Source organism: Acipenser ruthenus, chromosome 2 (assembly GCF_902713425.1).
Source record: "Acipenser ruthenus chromosome 2, fAciRut3.2 maternal haplotype, whole genome shotgun sequence".
NCBI classification, from domain to species: domain Eukaryota; kingdom Metazoa; phylum Chordata; class Actinopteri; order Acipenseriformes; family Acipenseridae; genus Acipenser; species Acipenser ruthenus.
In genome coordinates this window covers 1,025,919-1,044,889 of record NC_081190.1, presented here as the reverse complement: position 1 = coordinate 1,044,889, position 18,971 = coordinate 1,025,919, and the positions used below count along the sequence as shown (strand labels likewise).

The 18,971-nt window shown below is 45.6% G+C and overlaps 2 protein-coding genes and 2 non-coding genes across 5 annotated transcripts; 3 read left to right on the top strand and 1 right to left on the bottom strand.

Moving 5' to 3' along the window:
- Window positions 1-1,291: 1,291 nt before the first annotated feature.
- Window positions 1,292-6,765, bottom strand: LOC117973286 (uncharacterized). 2 transcript variants are annotated; one of them, XM_058985934.1, is made up of 4 exons: window positions 6,697-6,765; window positions 4,685-4,889; window positions 3,978-4,144; window positions 1,292-2,967 (listed from the first exon to the last, which is right to left on the bottom strand). In XM_058985934.1, the coding sequence occupies exons 2-4, from the start codon at window positions 4,830-4,832 to the stop codon at window positions 1,672-1,674; spliced, it is 1,611 nt and encodes a 536-aa protein (XP_058841917.1). In that variant the 5' UTR covers window positions 4,833-4,889; window positions 6,697-6,765; the 3' UTR covers window positions 1,292-1,671. The 2 variants fall into 2 exon arrangements, with proteins under 2 accessions (XP_058841917.1, XP_058841913.1); XM_058985930.1 differs by lacking the exon at window positions 6,697-6,765 and adding an exon at window positions 5,686-6,117.
- On the top strand, window positions 6,175-18,642 carry LOC117404075 (nucleolar protein 56). The gene is made up of 12 exons (XM_034006749.3): window positions 6,175-6,277; window positions 7,661-7,750; window positions 9,603-9,717; window positions 10,296-10,463; window positions 11,509-11,707; window positions 12,663-12,850; window positions 13,396-13,547; window positions 14,299-14,399; window positions 15,039-15,187; window positions 15,712-15,833; window positions 16,547-16,699; window positions 17,490-18,642. Exons 1-12 carry the CDS (start codon window positions 6,275-6,277, stop codon window positions 17,715-17,717), a joined length of 1,668 nt encoding a protein of 555 aa, XP_033862640.3. The 5' UTR covers window positions 6,175-6,274; the 3' UTR covers window positions 17,718-18,642.
- Window positions 15,873-15,942, top strand: LOC117973563 (small nucleolar RNA SNORD57). The gene has a single exon (XR_009310545.1). It is a non-coding gene; the product is annotated as a small nucleolar RNA SNORD57 (small nucleolar RNA).
- LOC117973562 (small nucleolar RNA SNORD57) lies at window positions 16,832-16,901 on the top strand. Its single transcript, XR_009310536.1, has one exon. It is a non-coding gene; the product is annotated as a small nucleolar RNA SNORD57 (small nucleolar RNA).
- Window positions 18,643-18,971: the final 329 nt, after the last annotated feature.

Sequence of the window (18,971 nt, the reverse complement as noted above, 5' to 3'; positions counted from 1 at the left end):
TGGGAGACTTCTTTCCATCTCTACATTAATCTATTTACTGTGATATGGTACACTATAATTACAGTGCAGCCTCCGAGTCAGTGTGGAAAACATGGCGATCAATTGCACCCCCTAGTGGTACAGCACTATAATTACAGTGCAACCTCTGTGTCAGTGTGGAAAACATGGCGATCAATTACACCCCCTAGTGGTACAACACTATAATTACAGTGCAACCTCTGTGTCAGTGTGGAAAACATGGCGATCAATTACACCCCCTAGTGGTACAACACTATAATTACAGTGCAGCCTCCGAGTCAGTGTGGAAAACATGGTGATCAATTACACCCCCTAGTGGTACAGCACTATAATTACAGTGCAACCTCTGTGTCAGTGTGGAAAACATGGCGATCAATTACACCCCCTAGTGGTACAACACTATAATTACAGTGTGGCCACTTGAACAATAACTTGTAGAGAATACAGCAGGGTTGGCAATTTTTTTATTCTTTAAAAAAAATCTGATTTTTTTTTTTTATTTAAATCAATTTATTTATTTATTTTAATTATGGAATTTTTTTTGTAGTACCGTAGTTGTAGCTCTACAGTACCTCCAAACTATAAATTTAAGGATGTTAAAAATAGTGGTTTGTGAATAGTTACAATCCAAACTAAATTACTCTTAAATATTAATTGACTACATAAATAAAGCAAATGATTTATCATTGTGGCGTCCTCTAAATGTGAACTACAAGAATTTAGCGATGGAGTACGCCAGAGAAAAATCCCCCGCACTCATCCCAGGCATTCTTTTCTTTTACTTTTCTTTCTTTGATTTCCTCTTTCTGTCGGTCCAAACACACGCAGTTGTTACTTAGGACTGCTTTGCTTTTTATAGTGTGTTCAATTGTTAAAGTGGGTCTTAACACAGAGCTCAATTGTCTGTTTGGGACCCCATTGCACTGTCATCAGAATCGCTTCAGTGAATATGTTAATGATGGGGCAGGCGCTCTATAACGGGGCAAGACATTTCTTCAGAATGCCATTTCAGTGCAGTATGTATGTATTTTTTTTTTTTTACGTACACGCATTTGCGCTGCGATCACAATACAGCCCTAAGAGTTTGAGTTTATGGACAGTAAGGGTTTAAGATGTCTGTGTTAATAAAAGGTTTTTAAAACATACTTTTCACGTATTTTCCTTGAGAAATTATATAAAATAGGTAGTAAATGAAAAAATGATTTAAATCAGGGATTTAAATCGGCCAGCCCTTGAATACAGTAATGTACCACATGATCTTCTGAGCAGTCTGTAACACTTAGATCAGTTTGTTTTTATTTAGCAAGTCAAGTGATATCTAAAAAACAAAGCATACAGGCGCTCTGCATTTGCTAGGCAGGGACCCCCTTTTTTGGTTTCCTGTAACCACAGGGATAATACACAGCTTGCAGCATTGAAAATAACACACCTAAACACCTCTTCTAATATACTTTCTTTACTTCAGCTATGCTTTCTTCACCTTGGATAACCACTAGACCACACTGCCTCCTGGCTCCCAGTCCTTAGATCTAACCACTGTAATACTTTGCTTCCCAGTCTCATAGCTATAAACACTAAAAACCGACCAAAACACTGGCTCTTAATCCTTCATCTATAACCGATTGGTGACCCCCCCCCCCCAACCTCGGGGCCTCAGCTCCAGGTGATCTGCAGGTCGTAGCCCCTCTCCCTGGCCAAGCTCTCCAGCCGGTCGAAGTCTCTGCGGTAGATGTCCTGGCAGCCACTCAGGTCCAGTCTGCTCAGCTGGTTCCCCTGGTCCATCAGCCCCAGCACGGTGCCCATAGAGACGCTGCTGTGTGCCAGGCTGAGGTGCTGCAGGCGGCACAGGGGAGCCCCAGGCCCCTCCAGGGCCTTGCAGAGCACCCTGTCCAGGGAGAAGGGCAGGCCGTGCAGGGAGACCCTCTCCACCTGGGGGGCGCCAGCCAGCAGCGAGGCCAGGGTCCCCTGGAGGCCAGCACAGGTCTGCGCGGTGAGCCCAGGGGAGCAGGGAGGGAACCCCAGAAAGAAGTCCCTGAAGTGCAGTAGTCGGAGCTCCGTGGCCCAGGTAGAGTCGTCAGCCTCGTGGTCTTCGTGCAGGGCGGTGGCAGGGGGCTGGAGGTGGCAGTGGAGGACCCTCAAGTTCGGACACAAGCTCAGAATCGGGTCCAGAGAGTCGTCCAGAGAGAAGTCCTGGATGGTGAGCAGGCGCAGGCTGGGCCCCAGGACCTCCAGGGCTAGTAGGAGGTCCCTCAGGGGCCTGCTGTGCACCCCGGTGGACTGGACAGTGAGGTGGGTCAGGGTCTTCCACAGTGACAGACCCCAGTCAGACCCCAGCTCCTCTCCGCAGAGCACAGACACCTCCACCACCTCTCCACACACAGGCGTCAGGGTCCCCAGCAGCTCGGCTTCTATCTCAGACATCTGCCTCAGGTTCAAGCAGACTGGGCTGGCCTCACCGTCCACTCCTTCGCCTGCTCTGCTGTGGACCAGCTCACTCAGAGAGGGGAAGCCTTCCTTCGCTGCGAAGCAGTCGATCGTCTGGAAGTGAAGCCGGGAGATCAAGGTGCAGGCCTCCACCAGGCCGCTGTGATCCAGGTGCTCCAGGTGGGGTAAAGCCAGCAGGAGGAAGGCGGCTGGCCCCACGCTGTCCACCCCGCCTCTGGAGTCGATGTTAGAGGCAGCCAGCCTGCGGAGCTGAGAGTGGGTGGAGCACCCCCGTGTGGGGTCAAAGGCCAGGTGCAGCAGCCCCCTAGAGGTCACGGCCCTGCAATTGGAGACGTGGAGCTCGCGGAGGGCAGGGCAGGAGGAGCCCACGGCAGACAGGACCTGTGTGTTGCACTGAGACCCCGAGAGGTCCAGACTGCGCAGTCCCGGCAGCAACTCCACCAGGTCCACCAGCACACCCGGCTGCACCCGCTTACAATCCCGCAGACACAGGGAGGTGAGGCTCTGAGACAGGGACAGAGACTGGATCAGGGACATAGAGACAAGGAAAGAGACAGTGACAGGGAGAGAGACAGTCCCACAGACACAGGGTGAGGCTCTGAGACAGGGACAGAGACAGGATCAGGGACATAGAGACAAGGAAAGAGACAGTGACAGGGAGAGAGACAGTCCCACAGACACAGGGTGAGGCTCTGAGACAGGGACAGAGAGAGGGTCAGGGACATAGAGACAAGGAGAGAGACAGTGACAGGGAGAGAGACAGTCCCACAGACACAGGGAGGTGAAGCTCCGAGACAGACACAGAGAGAGGGTCAGGGACATAGAGACAAGGAGAGACACAGTCCCACAGACACAGGGAGGTGAGGCTCTGAGACAAGCACAGAGAAAGGGTCAGTGACATAGAGACAAGGAGAGAGACAGTCCCACAGACACAGGGAGGTGAGGCTCTGAGACAGGCACAGAGAGAGGGTCAGGGACATAGAGACAAGGAGAGAGACAGTGACAGGGAGAGAGACAGTCCCACAGACACAGGGAGGTGAAGCTCTGAGACAGGGACAGAGACAGGGTCAGGGACATACAGACAAGGAGAGAGACAGTCCCACAGACACAGAGAGGTGAAGCTCTGAGACAGGGACAGAGTGACAAGGAGAGAGACAGAGACAGGGAGACAAAGAGACAGGGTGACAGGGAGAGAGACAGAGACGGGGAGAGGATTTTAAAACAATTGTTAGCACTCCATTAAATCTGCAACAAATGCGTTTTAACTGTATGGGGCACAAAAAACAGTAGTGTTGAAATGAACGACAAACAGTGCTGGCGATAAAAACAGGTATCTTTAAAGCACTGGTTTGCAATTTAATGCTGCAAAAATCATGTTTAAACAATAACTGCATGCTGTTTTATGCACAGCTTTTGCATATTTAAAAGAGCGCTAACCAATGGTTTGATATATTTTTTTAGGTTTGTTCACTATGCGAGTGTGGGGGTGGCCCCGTGGCGGCAGGGGTCCTTACCTGGCAGCGGGCCCCCACGAGCTGGGCCACGGCGTTGCTGACGATGCTGGAGCAGCCGGACAGACTGAGAGCACTCAGGTGAGGCACCAGCAGCAGGTGCAGGTACGTGCGGCTCACACGATGAGACTCTGACAGCAACCGCAGCAACTCCTGTACCAGACTACCCGCTGAGAGGGTCAGTGAGAGGGGGAGTGAGAGAGTAGGGGGGAGGGAGGAAGTGAGAAAGAGAAGGGGGAAAGGGGGGAAGAGAGAGGGGGAGAGAGAGGGGCAGTGAGAGGAGGAGTGAGAGAGCAAGGGAAAAGGGGGGAAGAGAGAGGGGCAGAGAGGGGAGCAGAAAGAAGGAAAGGTGGGGGAGAGGGAAAGATGCAGAGGGGAGAGGGGCAGAGAAGGAGAGGGGAGACAGAGCAAAGGGGAGAGAGATAATAGGTTAGTTAGCTGATTATTAACAGATAACCAACTTTAAAAAAAGTGACCAGTAAATGTTACCTGTTGTTTTACATGATCCCTTTCTGACTAAAACAGGTCTTTCCTATAATACTGCTGAAACTTCCAACCCTGAATCCCAGCGTGACGTGAAGGGGGTACTGTGCTGCTTAGTACAGGGAAACAGACATACACTACAATATAAATCCCTGAAAAGCATGCCTGGACCAGACACAGAGCCGTGCAGGGGCTGCACACTGAGAGGGGCGTGCGGGGGTCCTTACGGAGTTGGTTGAAGGGGCCCATGATGTAGAGGAAGCTGTACTGGTCCAGGTAGTTGTCAGCGTAGTCTCTAGCCCACTCCTTCATGTTGTCGGCCACGCTGCTAAGACACAGCTTCACCAAGCTCTCCGCGGCTCTCCTCTTCGGCATTGTGCCAACTGATACCCAGGGCTCTCCCGTCCACTGAAACACGCACAGGACACAGAGCTGGGGAACACAAGTCATGCCATATTACAGTAGTAGTGAAAGTTTTGCTAAATTAATATTTCTGACTTAAAGGTAATATTTTAACCTTCTTTGTGTTTATGTGTTTACTGAAAAACTCAGACCCTTATCAATACATATATTCTGGGGTTCTTTTCAATGAGGGTAAACCGCACACTTATAAATAATTAACAATAAAGTGAAATTCACAAAGATGAAATCATAGTTTCTAGCCCAAGCATTCTATCAACTCCTAGGACGCGTCTGTCAAAGTCTGTCACTCGGGTCCACAGCGTTGACAGTGCTGACTGAAACGGAAGCCCACTCTTCTCTTCTCTATGGTCTGGGGAATGCCCCGCTCTGCTGCCAAATGGGACGTGGGAAGAACAAATACAAGCTTGCTTTTTAAAAACTTTATACATTTGTATTATTTGCCGGTTCATTTCGAAAGCGACTCGGCGTCAACATTAAATATCCTATTGTTATCGATATCGGCGTCTGCACTGACTGGATCGTGTTGAGAAATCACATTAAAGCAGATCACCAATACACCGTTTAAAAAGTATTTTTTGTGGCTAGCTGGCATTTTATTTTACTTTTACCTGAATGTTATATGTGTGTGTCTCTCTCTCTCTCTCTCTCTCTCTCTCTCTCTCTCTCTCTCTCTCTCTCTCTCTCTCTATAGATAGATAGATAGATAGATAGATAGATAGATAGATAGATAGATAGATAGATAGATAGATAGATAGACACACACACACACACACACAATCCCAGTAACTTTGACTCGCTTACCTACCTTTTTTCTCCAGCAGTGCTTTGCTCTGCACTCTGTGAGCACACTTCCGTGTCCCGGAGCGCTGCACACCAGCCACACACCCGGGACACCCCTTCTTAACCCTTTCAGTCCTCAATTAGTTGTGTCGAGCTGAATGAGTATACTGGAGGACAGGACAAACCCTTGACATGATATATCATTCTTCATGAATCAATGTCTAATTTCACATTTCACTGTCGGCTTAGTACACAGTGACTTTAAAAAAACTGTAGGTACCGTATGGGTTGGGGTTGTGGGTTTAGATATATACATGTACGGATGTTAAAGTTATTGAGAATATGTCTGTATTATAAGAAATTGTATGCATGTTATTTTATAATGTAAAAAAGCAGAATAGGTTTGGGTAAACTCTTCGTGTCTGCACTGCTTCTGTAATTCCAGTAGATGGCGCGTCGTCGCCCCACCTGCCCCGCCCAGCGTGTAATCTCTCGCGAGAGTTCTCAGAAGAGGACGCGGTTGGGTTGGGTGAAGGGAAGGCGCGCGGGTGATTGTGGGACAGCACAGCGTCGTGAGAGAGGCTGCAGGAGCTGCTGCTGCACGGAGAGGAAACATGGTGAGCGCAGCGACATTCAAGAGAGATGCAAACTTAAACCAACAAAAAAAACAGAGAACAGCTTCCAAAACAGGGGGGCGAGCTATTGTGCAAGTCATTAGTACACCAGATATAAAATGCGTGCCAGCGTGGACGAGTGTTAAAAAGCGTTTCGTGGTATATTTAGCAAAGCCATGCATCGTTAAAAAGAAACGAATCTTATTTACCTGCAGCGCAGTTGTTTTTGCGTGGCTGTGTTTTAAATGTCGGACTGTTTTGAAAACCTTTCATGAGATCGATTACCGCCTGCTGCTGAGTGGCTAGGCCGCATAAATAAGACTCGAAAGTTTCCTCTACCTGAAATAAAACCTTTGCAAGTGCTTAAGGAGTTGTTTCGCCAGCGCTGAATGTCAATCCGTAAATGTTAAATAGTTACGTACGTGGGGAAAATGATGGTGTAAATGTAACTGCTCTTCTGTAATCCTGGGTCCTTTGCTGGCTGTGAATAAATCCACGTGTTGATTTACACAGTGCAGTGCTTGCGTGGGGGAGGGGGCTCGGCGCTCTGATTTTACACATGCTGTGAAACTCGTTGATTTCTCTTCAGTGCGACTCATTTAAAGAAGCTATGCTGTGTTTTTATTTCATTGGTTTGCGTTTTGGGGGATTTGTTTTCGTTGTCTGCGGTCCTCGTGGATTGAACATTACCACGTGGTAGGCTTCTCGTGTTCCGTGCCACGTGTGGACACGGGCGCGCGGTGTATTTCGCATTCCATTATGCTAGAAATGTGGGGAATATCTTGCTCGCTGTTGCCTTGAAAAACATTTTAAACGTTATAGTCAATATGACGGAAACTGGTACTTTGTTACGGAGCCCGTGGTGTTTTAATTAAGGAATAATACATTGGTATGATTTTATTGTGGTCGGAGATTTATATAGTTAATAAGTTGAATAGTTAAATCCACACGTGTTTTGTAAAGTGTTTACTGTCACACGTGCGCTTGCTAATACCATGCTGTTGGACTCGGATCGTGCAAGCTGCACTGGGATCTGTGCGCACGGAAATGATGTCACTTACAGCGACACATCTCTACTTCGCTGCATCTTTTTTGAACCCTTTCCACTTACAGAACTGTATAATGATCGTAGTCCTCCAGGTCGCCCTGCATCTCGAGTTATCGGTAACATCGATAGTATACAACAACTCGTAGTGTGATGTGAAATGTAATGGAAGCACATTGCATGTGCTGTAAATGTTTACCTAACAAATCATATTTAATCTTCCACTAGGTGTTCTGTTGAAGGTTAATTGATGGTGGTTTGGAAACGCAGGGCTAGCGTGAGGCTTGTAAGCCTGGATTTGGTGTGTGTTAATGTGAGCCTGCCCCCTCTTGCCTCCCCAGGTGCTGTTACACGTCCTGTTCGAGCATGCCGCTGGATACGCTCTCTTTGTAGTTAAGGAAGCTGAGGAGATTGGCATACTGCTGCCTCAGGTAAGACTCTGCTCAGTTTCTATAGGACACATTTAATATGTACTTCTGGGATAGAGTTGGTAATAATACCATTTAAATATGAAATCCTTTGTTAGCCCTACTTTTAAGAGCAGTGTTTTGATCCATTCCCAGATTTTATTATGCTTTAAAAAAAGAGGTGCCCAAGCTTGTTACCTATGCACTGTGGCCAGTCAAGCTCGTAGTAAAACCTGGAATGGGGGAATCTGCTAAGCAATAAGAGTCGTATTTAAATCCCTGAAGAAGCTGGCCCAAAAGCCCATCACCAATTCAGCTACACAGTAAGAGCAAGCTTTGTCCAGAGTACCATAACTTAACACTAGAACCCCCAGATTTTCATACTACGTAGAACCACCATGTGGGTCATTTTGACCCATGCATTTTTAAACTGCTTCATTATGAAAATTATTATTATTATTATTTATTTCTTAGCAGACGCCCTTATCCAGGGCGACTTACAAGTGTTACAAGATATCACATTATTTTTTACATACAATTACCCATTTATACAGTTGGGTTTTTATTGGAGCAATCTAGGTAAAGTACCTTGCTCAAGGGTACAGCAGCAGTGTCCCCCACTAGGGATTGAACCCACAACCCTCCGGTCAAGAGTCCAGAGCCCTAACCACTACTCCACTTGAGTTGTATACTATCGGATACAACTCAAGTTTTATTCATGAACATCATATCTAATATTTGCATCGCAGAAACTCTATTTAAATGGAAAATTAAACATAAAAGGCTTTATTTTCAAAATGAGCGCACATACAGCATAACTACAAAACAGTGAAAGAAATATAATATTTCAAAAGAAATGGGTTTGCACACATATGTGTGCAGGTGTAAACTGATATATGTACACGCAAAACTGAAATCACTGTTTCTGATACTACATAAAAAGAAAATATAACACTACTTCCAGTATGACGGCTGCATTGTACTCTGTGGAGGAGCGTACGCGTCTGCCAGCTGACTGCCTGCATCCAGGAGCTGTGTTGTAAACACAGATGCAGTTCCATTGAACGCGATTGTGTAAACTGGGACAGACAAACCTGTAAAACCGAAATATCTTTTTCTAAATATTAAAAAAAAGAATATATAATATATGTTTCATATTGGGCAATTGTATCAATCCACAGTCATAGGGGCTTGTCTTGTGTGCTGCATTTACAAAAAAAATTGAATCTTGCATTACATAAAAAAAAAAAAAATATATAATTATAATGCATGGGTCAAATTGACCCACGCGGTAGTTCTAGGTGGAACTGTTTAAGTATCATTTTTGCGATTCTGGGTATTAAACGCTGTTATGATATTTAATTCATATATTTAGGAAAAGTCAAATGGACATACACATACGACTTATAATGGAAGAGTAATTTAACATTTTAAATCCCAAATGGGTCAAATTGACCCACATGGCGGTACTAGTGTTAAGGAGAATTTGTGTATGTGTATGACATGCACCATGCAGACCTCAATATAAAGAGTTCTACATGGTGCATGTCATACACATGGGTTTAACAAGGCTTGAACTGCTTTGAGGGGCTGAACAGGTATTTTAGGCATAAACCCTAGCTGAAACTAACTGGGTAGTTGGCTGTTAACTCTGTTTTGAATGCAGTTCATGGATAAGGCACTCTGGTCTCGTTCCTGAGGGTTACTGGGAGTCTTGTACAGGAACAGGAGACAGAGCTAACCTCTGATGGAGGGTGAAGCGATGGAAACCATGGTTGGACTGGTGCATCTTGAGTCTGTAGGGTGCGATTTGTACTTGGTTGCATTGCCCGTAACCATTAAAAACCTGCTTTGTGTTTGTGTTTTCTCTGTCCAGGTGGAGGAGAGTGTTTTGAATGTTGGCAAATTCAACAACATCGTGCAGTTGGTGGCTTTCTCACCGTTCAAATCCGCCCAGGCAGCCCTGGATAACATCAATGCCATCTCTGAAGGTGAGCGAGAGCCTGTGGTGGTAGACTTGAACATGGAAGTGCCACGAGGCAGTAAGACTTCATACCAGCGATTTGTCACAGGAATGTCTTCATTCCATAGCGTGCTTTGCTCTTGGCTTATGACAGAGTACCCATGTGCACATCCATAATGTAGATGTCTAGATGTAAAACTGGTTTTAAAGATCCTGGTTAGCACCAATATTGGTCTGCCTTGCATAACATTAGGCTGTCCAGGATCCGTGCTAATCGGGGGTCTGTGAAAACAGCCTTAGTGCTTGGTATTTAAAAAAAAAAAAAAAAAAAAAAAAATACAAAATGGATAGTACAACATTTAGAAAATTCTATTTGAATACATTAAATCTCTGGGGTCAGGTGATGCCGGGTTCTAAAGAGAAACTTTGCTCAAATGTAGTGATGTTTTCAATAATCTGTCAATCCTCTGACAAAATGATGTCTACATATGTTAAACTGAACATTTGGGCAATTTGTGCACCAGCACATTCCAGTTTGCTGTATGCTGATCTTGAACTGGGATATCTAGACCCTGACTGACTGACCTCTCACTTCTTCTTTCGCAGGTGTTTTCCATGCAGACTTGAAACTGCTGCTGGAGACCAGCCTGCCCCCTTCTGGTAAGAAGCGGAAGGTGGTTCTGGGTGTGGCTGACAGCAGGATCGGTGCGGCGGCGCAGGAGGAGCTGGGGGTGACCTGTCAGACCGGGGGGGTTGTGGCGGAGATACTCAGAGGTGAGGGGAAGGGGGCGGGACGAGGAAGAGACTAGAATTATGGTGCATTTCTGCCTGCTTCATTGACATGTAGTTTCATGTTTAAGCAGGTTCTTTTATAAGGGAAGTTTTGTCCAGAGTTGGTTACAATAGGATTAACACCTGACCCTGATTTAATCCTTTATCTTGGACTTCCTTGCCTAAGTAAATAATAGGTAGTCCAAGCTTATTGCTAATACATGGTTGGAAATAAGACTCCTATTGCATAGCAGTTTCACCCATTCAAGGTTTTACTACGAGCATGACTAACCAGTGTATTGGTAACAAGGTTAGGGTTGTGTTATTAAACTCGCAGTAAAACCAGGAATGGATCAAACTGCTATGCAATGGGAATCTTATTTCCATCCCTGTAATAAGGTTTTGTGAAACCAGCTGTAAAAATGACAGGAAATGGTTAAGTGACTGGAACCAGGCTAAACATCTGAGGCTCTTCCATCGCTGGCCTGTCCTGTAAATAGTTCCTGATAACCCTGCCCATGTGTCATGATGTTTCAATAATCTGTCAATCCACTGATTAAAACAGTGATGTCATCATTTGTCAAACTGAACATTTGGGCAGTCGACCAGGAAGGGGGCTGCTGCTAGGGCTGGACAGCAGCGTGTCGCAGCTGTGCCGTGCATCAGGCTGTTCATGCACAGCTAATAAATGAAGGGTTTGAACCTGTTTTGTGTAAAGCGGTGTTTCCCACTTACTGTAGTGCACAATGTAAGTAAAAATGCAGCTATTGATTTGAGTATTTAGTCCTGTTTCTATCTCTTGCGTTTTATTATGTTTTACATTTATTTTCCCATCAAGTATTCAGTTGCAGTGGTTTAGACCTATATATTAAAAAATATATATATATATATATATAAAAATAAAATTGTGATGCAATATGCATGATCCTGGTAAAGCAGTGGTGTTTTGGTTACATAGTAAAATACCATGCTGTTTTTAGTATTTCTTTCAGTAGTGAATGCTTTTCTGTCTCCCACACGCTGCCTCATGCTCGGCTTGCTCTCCCAGGTATCCGCCTGCACTTCCACGCCCTGGTCAAGGGGCTCACGGCTCAGTCTGCCTCCAAGGCTCAGCTGGGTTTGGGTCACAGCTACTCTCGCGCCAAAGTGAAGTTCAACGTCAACCGAAACGACAACATGATCATCCAGTCCATCGCCCTGCTGGACCAGCTGGACAAAGACATCAACACCTTTGCCATGCGAGTCAGGTCAGCACGGGTGGGGGGGTGCAGTCAGTCGCTCGCCGCTGTTCAAGGGTCAGCACCTGTAGTGCCATGGCTCGAATCCAGAATGGACAAGCAGTCAGGATGGGGCCCCTGTTTGAGTTGTGCGATGTCACCATCTCGTATGTAAAAGAGGCTTGTGAAATAAACCTGGGCCAGGGAAGCTGGTTTAATGAGGAGACTGCTACAGTGATCTTGTCATCAGCCCTGTAATCACAATGCCTGTTAACTACCTGTATATTAGCCTGCCTGTTGAAGTGGTTAATAGTTTATATATTCATGTCCTTTTTTTAATATAAAATTGATTTTTTTTAATGTAAAGATGGATAGATTTGTTTTTCAAATCAGTTTCTAGTGGCTATATAGGTTTGCATTGTTCCAATCAAGTTTAAAATAATTACTACCAATTGTCTGAAGTTTTCCCCACACAGAAATGTAATTTTAAACATGTAACTTAGTTGGATCGGGGAGACTTATTGTGATCACCAAGGCTTTGGTATCTAACTAGTGTGTTGTATGTATCCCCCCCTCCCAGTGCTTACCACAGGCAGTGCCATTCCAGCGCTGACTGTATAAAAAAAGGAGGCATAGTAACTCCCCTTCACACCCACTAGGGTAGGACTCTTCCTCTCCTCGGGGTGCTGAGGGGGAGACAGGCTTGTCTGGATGAGGTTTATCAGGACTTCTCTGATCCCTGAAACCACAGCTTTGACCACTAAGCCAGTGCTGCTCTTCCTTCTGTGTTGGGACCTCTGGCTTCACTGTCCTAACAAGCACAGGAATGGAAGTAAGACTCCTATTGCATTAGCAAGAACACATGCTTTATCAGCCCCAGTGTGTCCCAGGAATGGATTAAACTGCTGTGCAACAGGAGTCTGCTTTCCATCCCTGAAGTGTCCTGCATGGTTTTTATTTATGTTTGTATTTTGTAATGGTTTAGAGAGTGGTACGGATACCACTTCCCGGAGCTGATCAAGATCGCCAGTGAAAACTACACGTACTGCCGCTTGGCGAAGTTAATTGGGAACCGCAAGGAGCTGTCGGAGGAGAGCCTGGAAGGGCTAGAGGAGGTGGTCATGGACAGCGCCAAGGCCCAGTCCATTCTGGAGGCATCACGCAGCTCCATGGGTCAGTACTGCCCTCGAGTGCTCCTCAGCCAGGGCTAGAAACCCACGCTCTCCCTCCACCCAGTCTGGGGTTTCAATCAAACCTCAGTGAAGTAGATTTTAATGATCAGGAGGCGGGTTAGTGCAATCCGACCTCTGTTTAATCATGTTTACAGCCCAATAGCTGCATTAGATTTGACTGACTCTGCAAACCATTTTTTGATGTACTTAAATGAAGAGAGTTCTGCAACCTAGGACTGGGTGCAGGGCACGCGTTTCAAACTGTTCCTTGCTTCGTAGGCTAACATTGTGGCTTTCTGCCTTCAACTGTGCAGTTAATGGGTCCCTTGAGGAGATGTTGCTCATTCCAGTCTTTTTGTTTTTTGTGTTACAAACCAGGGGGATACAAATGATGCATTACCAAAATCTGTCAATCCACTGATTCACCATGAATGAGTCTATCGTTACTGATGTGACCCCTGTAGTTGATGTACGGAAAGTTCTGCCTAGTCTCTTAAGATCCTGTTTGTAACCAGGCTGTGTGCGTGCGCTTTCCCCACCCCACAGGCATGGATATCTCCCCCATTGACCTGATCAATATCGAGAGCTTCTCCACCCGGGTCATCTCTCTGGCAGAGTATCGGAAGGAGCTGCAGGAGTATCTTCGCTCCAAGATGAGCCAGGTGGCCCCCAACTTGGCCGCCCTCATCGGGGAAGTGGTACGTCATCGTTGTTACTGTCTAGGACAGGGCTCTTCCACTCCCATACTCTGTTCCAACCCTGTTTTTAAATAGTTTAGAACCAATTTGAAACCTCCATCCAAATGCTCAACTAGTTCCTTGTATCATTTTACCTGTTAAACCTGGCATGGAATGGCCCTCCAGGACAGTGATTGGACACCTCGGTCTAGTATAAAACAGCTGAGAAATGTCGCAGAGTAAACTAGCTAGCTCAGGCTCCCTGACACATGCATTTCGCAATTCCTGACGTGTTTTGTTTTTTTTTCTTTGAGAGGTTCCAGAGTGCTGTTCTATGTACACTTCTCAAGCTTTGTTCATGTAACATGCAGTGAATGCCTTGGAGTAAATAATATTAGTACATGCTGATCTGTTTGTCTAACTGGCTCCTGTTCAAGTATTAATAACCTGATTGCGAACCAAAGCAAGGGAAGGGACGAGGGACACAAGTGATGCATTACCAAAAAAAAAACCAATCTGTCAATCCTCTGATTCACCATGACTGACAGTCTCTCGGTACTGATGTGATCCCTCTGTGAAACAGAACTGTTCCATTGCAAGCTTGCCTACCGTGGCGATTTACCAAGCTGGACAAATTGATAGGAAGTTGCATTAACAAAACTGTTTTTTTCACAACTTGAAGCGCCTGTGAGCTGTCGTGAAGCACAGGTTGCATGCGCTGTGTTTGTTTTGTGTGTGTCTTGGTGCTCACGCTCGCTCTGTTTCCCGACAGGTTGGCGCTCGGCTCATCTCCCACGCAGGCAGCCTGACTAACCTGGCGAAGTACCCGGCGTCGACGGTGCAGATCCTGGGTGCAGAGAAGGCCCTGTTCAGGTACTGCTGCAGGGTGGCTGTGGTGATGGCAGCTTGCTGGGTGCCCCAGGAAGTGACACGCTGCTGCCGTGGCTACCTCTGTGTGCCACGGTGGTGCGGGAGTGATCTATCCCCTCGGCCCCAGATTCTGAGCAGCCGCTGCCAGCACAGAGTAACGCAGGGTGTGTGTGAGGGACGGGATCACTGCAGGGTAGGAGGCCAGCTGAATTGCACTTCATTACAACTGTGAATCTGGCTTACCTTGTTTCTACACAAGGGCAGTAGTGGACTTGTTTGAAATGAAATTTGATTTGCTGTGCTGCACCCCCCCAACCCCCATCCACTTAAATATCCACTCCTGATTCAATTTTTAAAGTTAACTTATTAGCCATAAAATCTACTGTTTTTTACACCATTTGTAGCTCAAACTGTAATTCACTTACTTGAATTGTAGCAGACAGTAATATAGAGAATGTAGGTTCAACATGGATCCCCCTCCTCCCTTAAACTTCCTGTGCTGTAGCATTAGGACATGTTAGTTAATATCTAGACTGAAGTGTCGTTTCAAGCAGTGCCCTCCTGGATTTGGGGAGCTCTGTGTGTTGAATAGGGAAGCTGCTGCTCATGTGAAGCTCTTGTTCCGGCCCTGTTTGTTTTCAGAGCCCTGAAGACAAAGGGAAATACCCCCAAGTACGGCCTGATCTTCCATTCCACGTTCATAGGCCGAGCCGCGGCCAAGAACAAAGGCCGCATCTCTCGGTACCTGGCCAACAAGTGCTCCATCGCCTCCAGGATAGACTGCTTCTCGGGTGAGTCACATTGGATCCTGTCTGGGTGTATGCGGGACGTCTCACTGTAGCTGGAAGGTGCAGGCTTTAGCAATGATGCTCTTATTTTTCGTCAACAGTATTTCACCTATTGGTGAATGTTGATAAACTTTTAACTGAGCAAAGCCTGCATGAACAAGTCTGAATAGTTAGTTATTTGTTTGAATTTCTTCGGGATGTGGGTGGGTTTTATTTCCTCTTCCTTGCAGCAGGTTTTACAGACTGATCAGCGCTCCTCTTAGGCTGCCTTTCTAAGGGTAATATTAGGTAGCCCAGGATTGGTTACCAGGTGTAAGTTTCCAATGCCCAAAGGCAGGTCTTTATTTGGGTTCCAGATATCTGGTTTAAAACCTGCAAGATAATATTGTGTTAACTGTTCAGTTCCCACTGGTGCCTGAGAAAAGCTGCTGCTGCTGCTTTAGAAATCAAATAAATGCTTTATGGGTATGTGAAGAATTAAAGGCAAGCTGTATCTGATTGCACTAACCGGCGTGTGCGTGTTTCAGAGGTGCCGACGTGCGTGTACGGGGATAAGCTGCGTGACCAGGTGGAGGAGCGACTGTCCTTCTACGAGACCGGAGAGGCGCCCCGCAAGAACATTGATGTGATGAAGGAGGCAGTGGTGGAGGTAAGTCCTGGACCCTGGCTCTGGAGAGGCCGCCCTTGCTGTGGATGATGCAACTCTCTTCCCTGACTGAACACATGGAGGTTCCAAACTGATTTAATGAGGCTGACACAGCTGAGCTTCCTCTGGAATAGGGGAAGTGGAGGTGGGGGAAAGAGCATAGGCTTTTAATGTTCAAATATTTCATTTTGAATTTGCTGATTCATTGTCTGTTTACAACCTCAGTATGGCAGTACAAATGTCAACGCCCTGTATAAAAAGTTTGCTTCCAAATGTTTTAAAAGCCAATTGGAAGTTTATTTGCCATTTAACAAAGGCAATTGCAGCTATCAGCACCCCTGTAAAAGTAATCTCTCTGAACCCTGCAACCCAATATTCTACTGTACTCTTCTGTGTAGTAGAATGTGTGTTTTCAGATGTCCTTGCACTGGAGTTATTTATGTGAATGAATACAAACGTGGCTTTGTGACTCAATCATTTCAAGCAGCATTAAAAGCACCTGGGTTAGCCCTTTATTAATGAGGGGGGGTGCTTTCTTATATTCACAAGCTTATATTAACTTTCAGCTTCGTTCATTACACTTTGTAAATGCAGACTGACTTGTGGCACTTTCTGTGGCGAACTGCATTTAACCCTAAACCCATAGACTTCTTGGAAGGCTCTGTAATGTTGCCAGTGTTGTGTTACCTCATGGCGATGGCCTGGTTGTGTTTCAGGCGATGGAGGTGGCTACCGAGATCAAGCGGAAGCTGGAAAAGAAGGAGAAAAAGAGGAGGAAGAAAGAGAAGAGAAAGCAGGAGGCTCTGGCCACTGGTGAGGGCGAGGAGGACCAGGAGCCGGAACTCAAGAAAGCCAAGAGCAATGGACAGGTGCGTGAGCCCCAGTACTACCCTGGGGGAGAGCAGGGTTCGAGAAGGTCCCAATTTAATTGCCTTTTTAGATGTGGAAATGTAGGCCTGTTGTGTTTCCAAAAATCTCGCTCCTATTTTCTCTTCTCCTTCTGGAAATGATGCAACATCTAGCACCTGACAGTCTATGGAGGGTAAACTACTGATTTAATGAGTCTGATCCTGCAGGAGAATTGAGAACTCGAAATAGACTAAACTGTAACCACCAGGCACCTCTGACTTGCCCTGGTGCTGTGTGTCATGTCTTTTTAAAGATGGCATTGATCACCTGCTGTAGCTTTTTGCGAGCTGAAAGATTCTTTTTATTGGATTTCATTTTCTTTTAAACTTTTGATTATCGAGCCCATTAGCGAAGTCAGATTCCTTAGACATCAAACTGTAGGAAAGGCTAAAAGCCATTGGGGACCAGGTACTTTCTAGCATATGCGTGGTCTAAAGGCCGCTACTTTGTAGTGGTTGTGGAGCATGAAGCAGTAATCTCTGTGGGAGCCCAGCACTCTCGGGTACAGCTCTGCAGAGGCTTGCAAGGGTTCAGCTGCCCTCTATGGAAATGGAACTCTGTCTCTGCAACTTGGAGACCATGGATCTGTCGCATTTCAAAACTAGTCTTAAACCCTTTTGTATGAAACTTTTTTGTAGGTGCCCACTGTTCTTTTTTGGTCTTTGTGGAGATGCTTGTCTCAAGGTGTGATCTCTGAATTCTTTCTAATGCCATTGCACTGTTTTTGAAACGTGTCTGCTGTGTTGTCAGGAGAGTGGAGCGATCGAGGGGAAGAAGAAAAAGAAGAAGCACGAGCAGGTGGAAGAGGAGTCTGCAGAGAACGGAGTGGAGGAGACAACGACCCCCCTGCCAAAGAAAAAGAAAAAGCGTCCGAGTGAAGCTGCAGTACTGGAGGAGGAGGTGCCTGCTGTGCCGGACACTCCACAGACAGAGAAGAAGAAAAAGAGGAAAGCCAGAGCAGCAGCAGAGGAGGATTGATAAACTCCCTGACATTGCACCAGTTTGGTTCTTATGGTTACTGTACAGTTTTTTGGCTTATTTTTATTAATGGTAGATTAATTCCTGTTATACCTCCCTTGTGGTCTTGCTTTTTAGGAAAACGGATTAGAGTTGCAAAGGTGTGAGCAACCATCCTGCTTCCTTCTATACTTTTAAGAATCCTTGCTGCAGAAATATATAATGGCTCACTTGGAACTGAGCTTGTAATTAGCAGTGCGCAGACTTGGAAGACTGTGTATAGCAAGCACTTTCGTGTGAGCTTGTGCCTTTTTAATTTGTCTTTATGGTTTGTTTTTTTTAATAAAAAGCAAGATTTGAGGGCAAACAGGTTATTTTGTTTTTACCTGAGCAGTTGCATGCTGTGCAAACAGTACTGTCATAAAACTGAATTAAGCACACCGTGCTTTATAATGGTTGTATTGTCAAATGTGACGTCCATGGATTTTTTTTTTTTTTTTTTTTATAGCTTAAGCTAATACAAAACTAGAAAGATGTGTGGTCTTTGCAACCTTGTAATCCAGTATATAAATCCTGTATTAAACCTTCCACCTGGAAACTGGTGATTTGCCTTGCACTTTGATGGCTGTTCCTTTGTTTCGCAGTGTAAGCCGGTTCATTTGTCTCAGTATGGGGGGTGTTGGCTGCTGTCCTAGTTGGAGTGTATAGCAGTACAGTGACATGCACCGCTAGCAGGTAGCATTGTAAAATCAAAGTGCTTCAAGCAGAACAGCACAAACGGTGCACACTTAAGGGGTAGTTTATTTTGACCAGCTTAGGTTTTTAAATAAATTTAAATGCATGCAACATTTATATTAGTGACCAGATGTTCTGTCTTGTAAGTTCCTTGTGTTTTTAAGGCTGTCCATCAGTGCAGTGAATTCTGTAAATAAAGTTTCTCAAGTGATTGCTATGTACATTGATTTAAAAATGAAGGCTTACAATATTTATTTTTTTTGCATGGTTCTGGTGCATTATAAAGTTGTGTCAGAAGCTCCTTTTTGTTTTTAATCTAACATTTAGTTTCTCATTTGGTTTACTCAAACAGAGTTGCAATCATGTTTTTGGTCCCATGCTCAAGGCTGATACAAGGTCGCTTGTAGTATACCTCAGACGGCTTTAATATCTAGCCGATGCAGAGTGCTACTTTTCTAATGTTTGCACAGTACGATACAGTAAGTGATGCCTGCAAGTACCCATGACACGAAGGTACCTGGAATAGAGAAAGTAAACACA

What these genes read in the sequence shown, in the direction of transcription:
- LOC117973286 (XM_058985934.1), bottom strand. Translation starts at nt 4,832, where the DNA reads ATGCCGAAGAGGAGAGCCGCGGAGAGCTTGGTGAAGCTGTGTCTTAGC. An exon ending in GGGCCCCTTCAACCAACTCC is followed by an intron (nt 4,145 to 4,684) that starts GTAAGGACCCCC and finishes TGACCCTCTCAG; the next exon opens with CGGGTAGTCTGGTACAGGAG. An exon ending in TCGTGGGGGCCCGCTGCCAG is followed by an intron (nt 2,968 to 3,977) that starts GTAAGGACCCCT and finishes TCCCTGTCTCAG; the next exon opens with AGCCTCACCTCCCTGTGTCT.
- LOC117404075 (XM_034006749.3), top strand. An exon ending in CCGCCCTCATCGGGGAAGTG is followed by an intron (nt 13,548 to 14,298) that starts GTACGTCATCGT and finishes GTTTCCCGACAG; the next exon opens with GTTGGCGCTCGGCTCATCTC. An exon ending in CAGGATAGACTGCTTCTCGG is followed by an intron (nt 15,188 to 15,711) that starts GTGAGTCACATT and finishes TGCGTGTTTCAG; the next exon opens with AGGTGCCGACGTGCGTGTAC.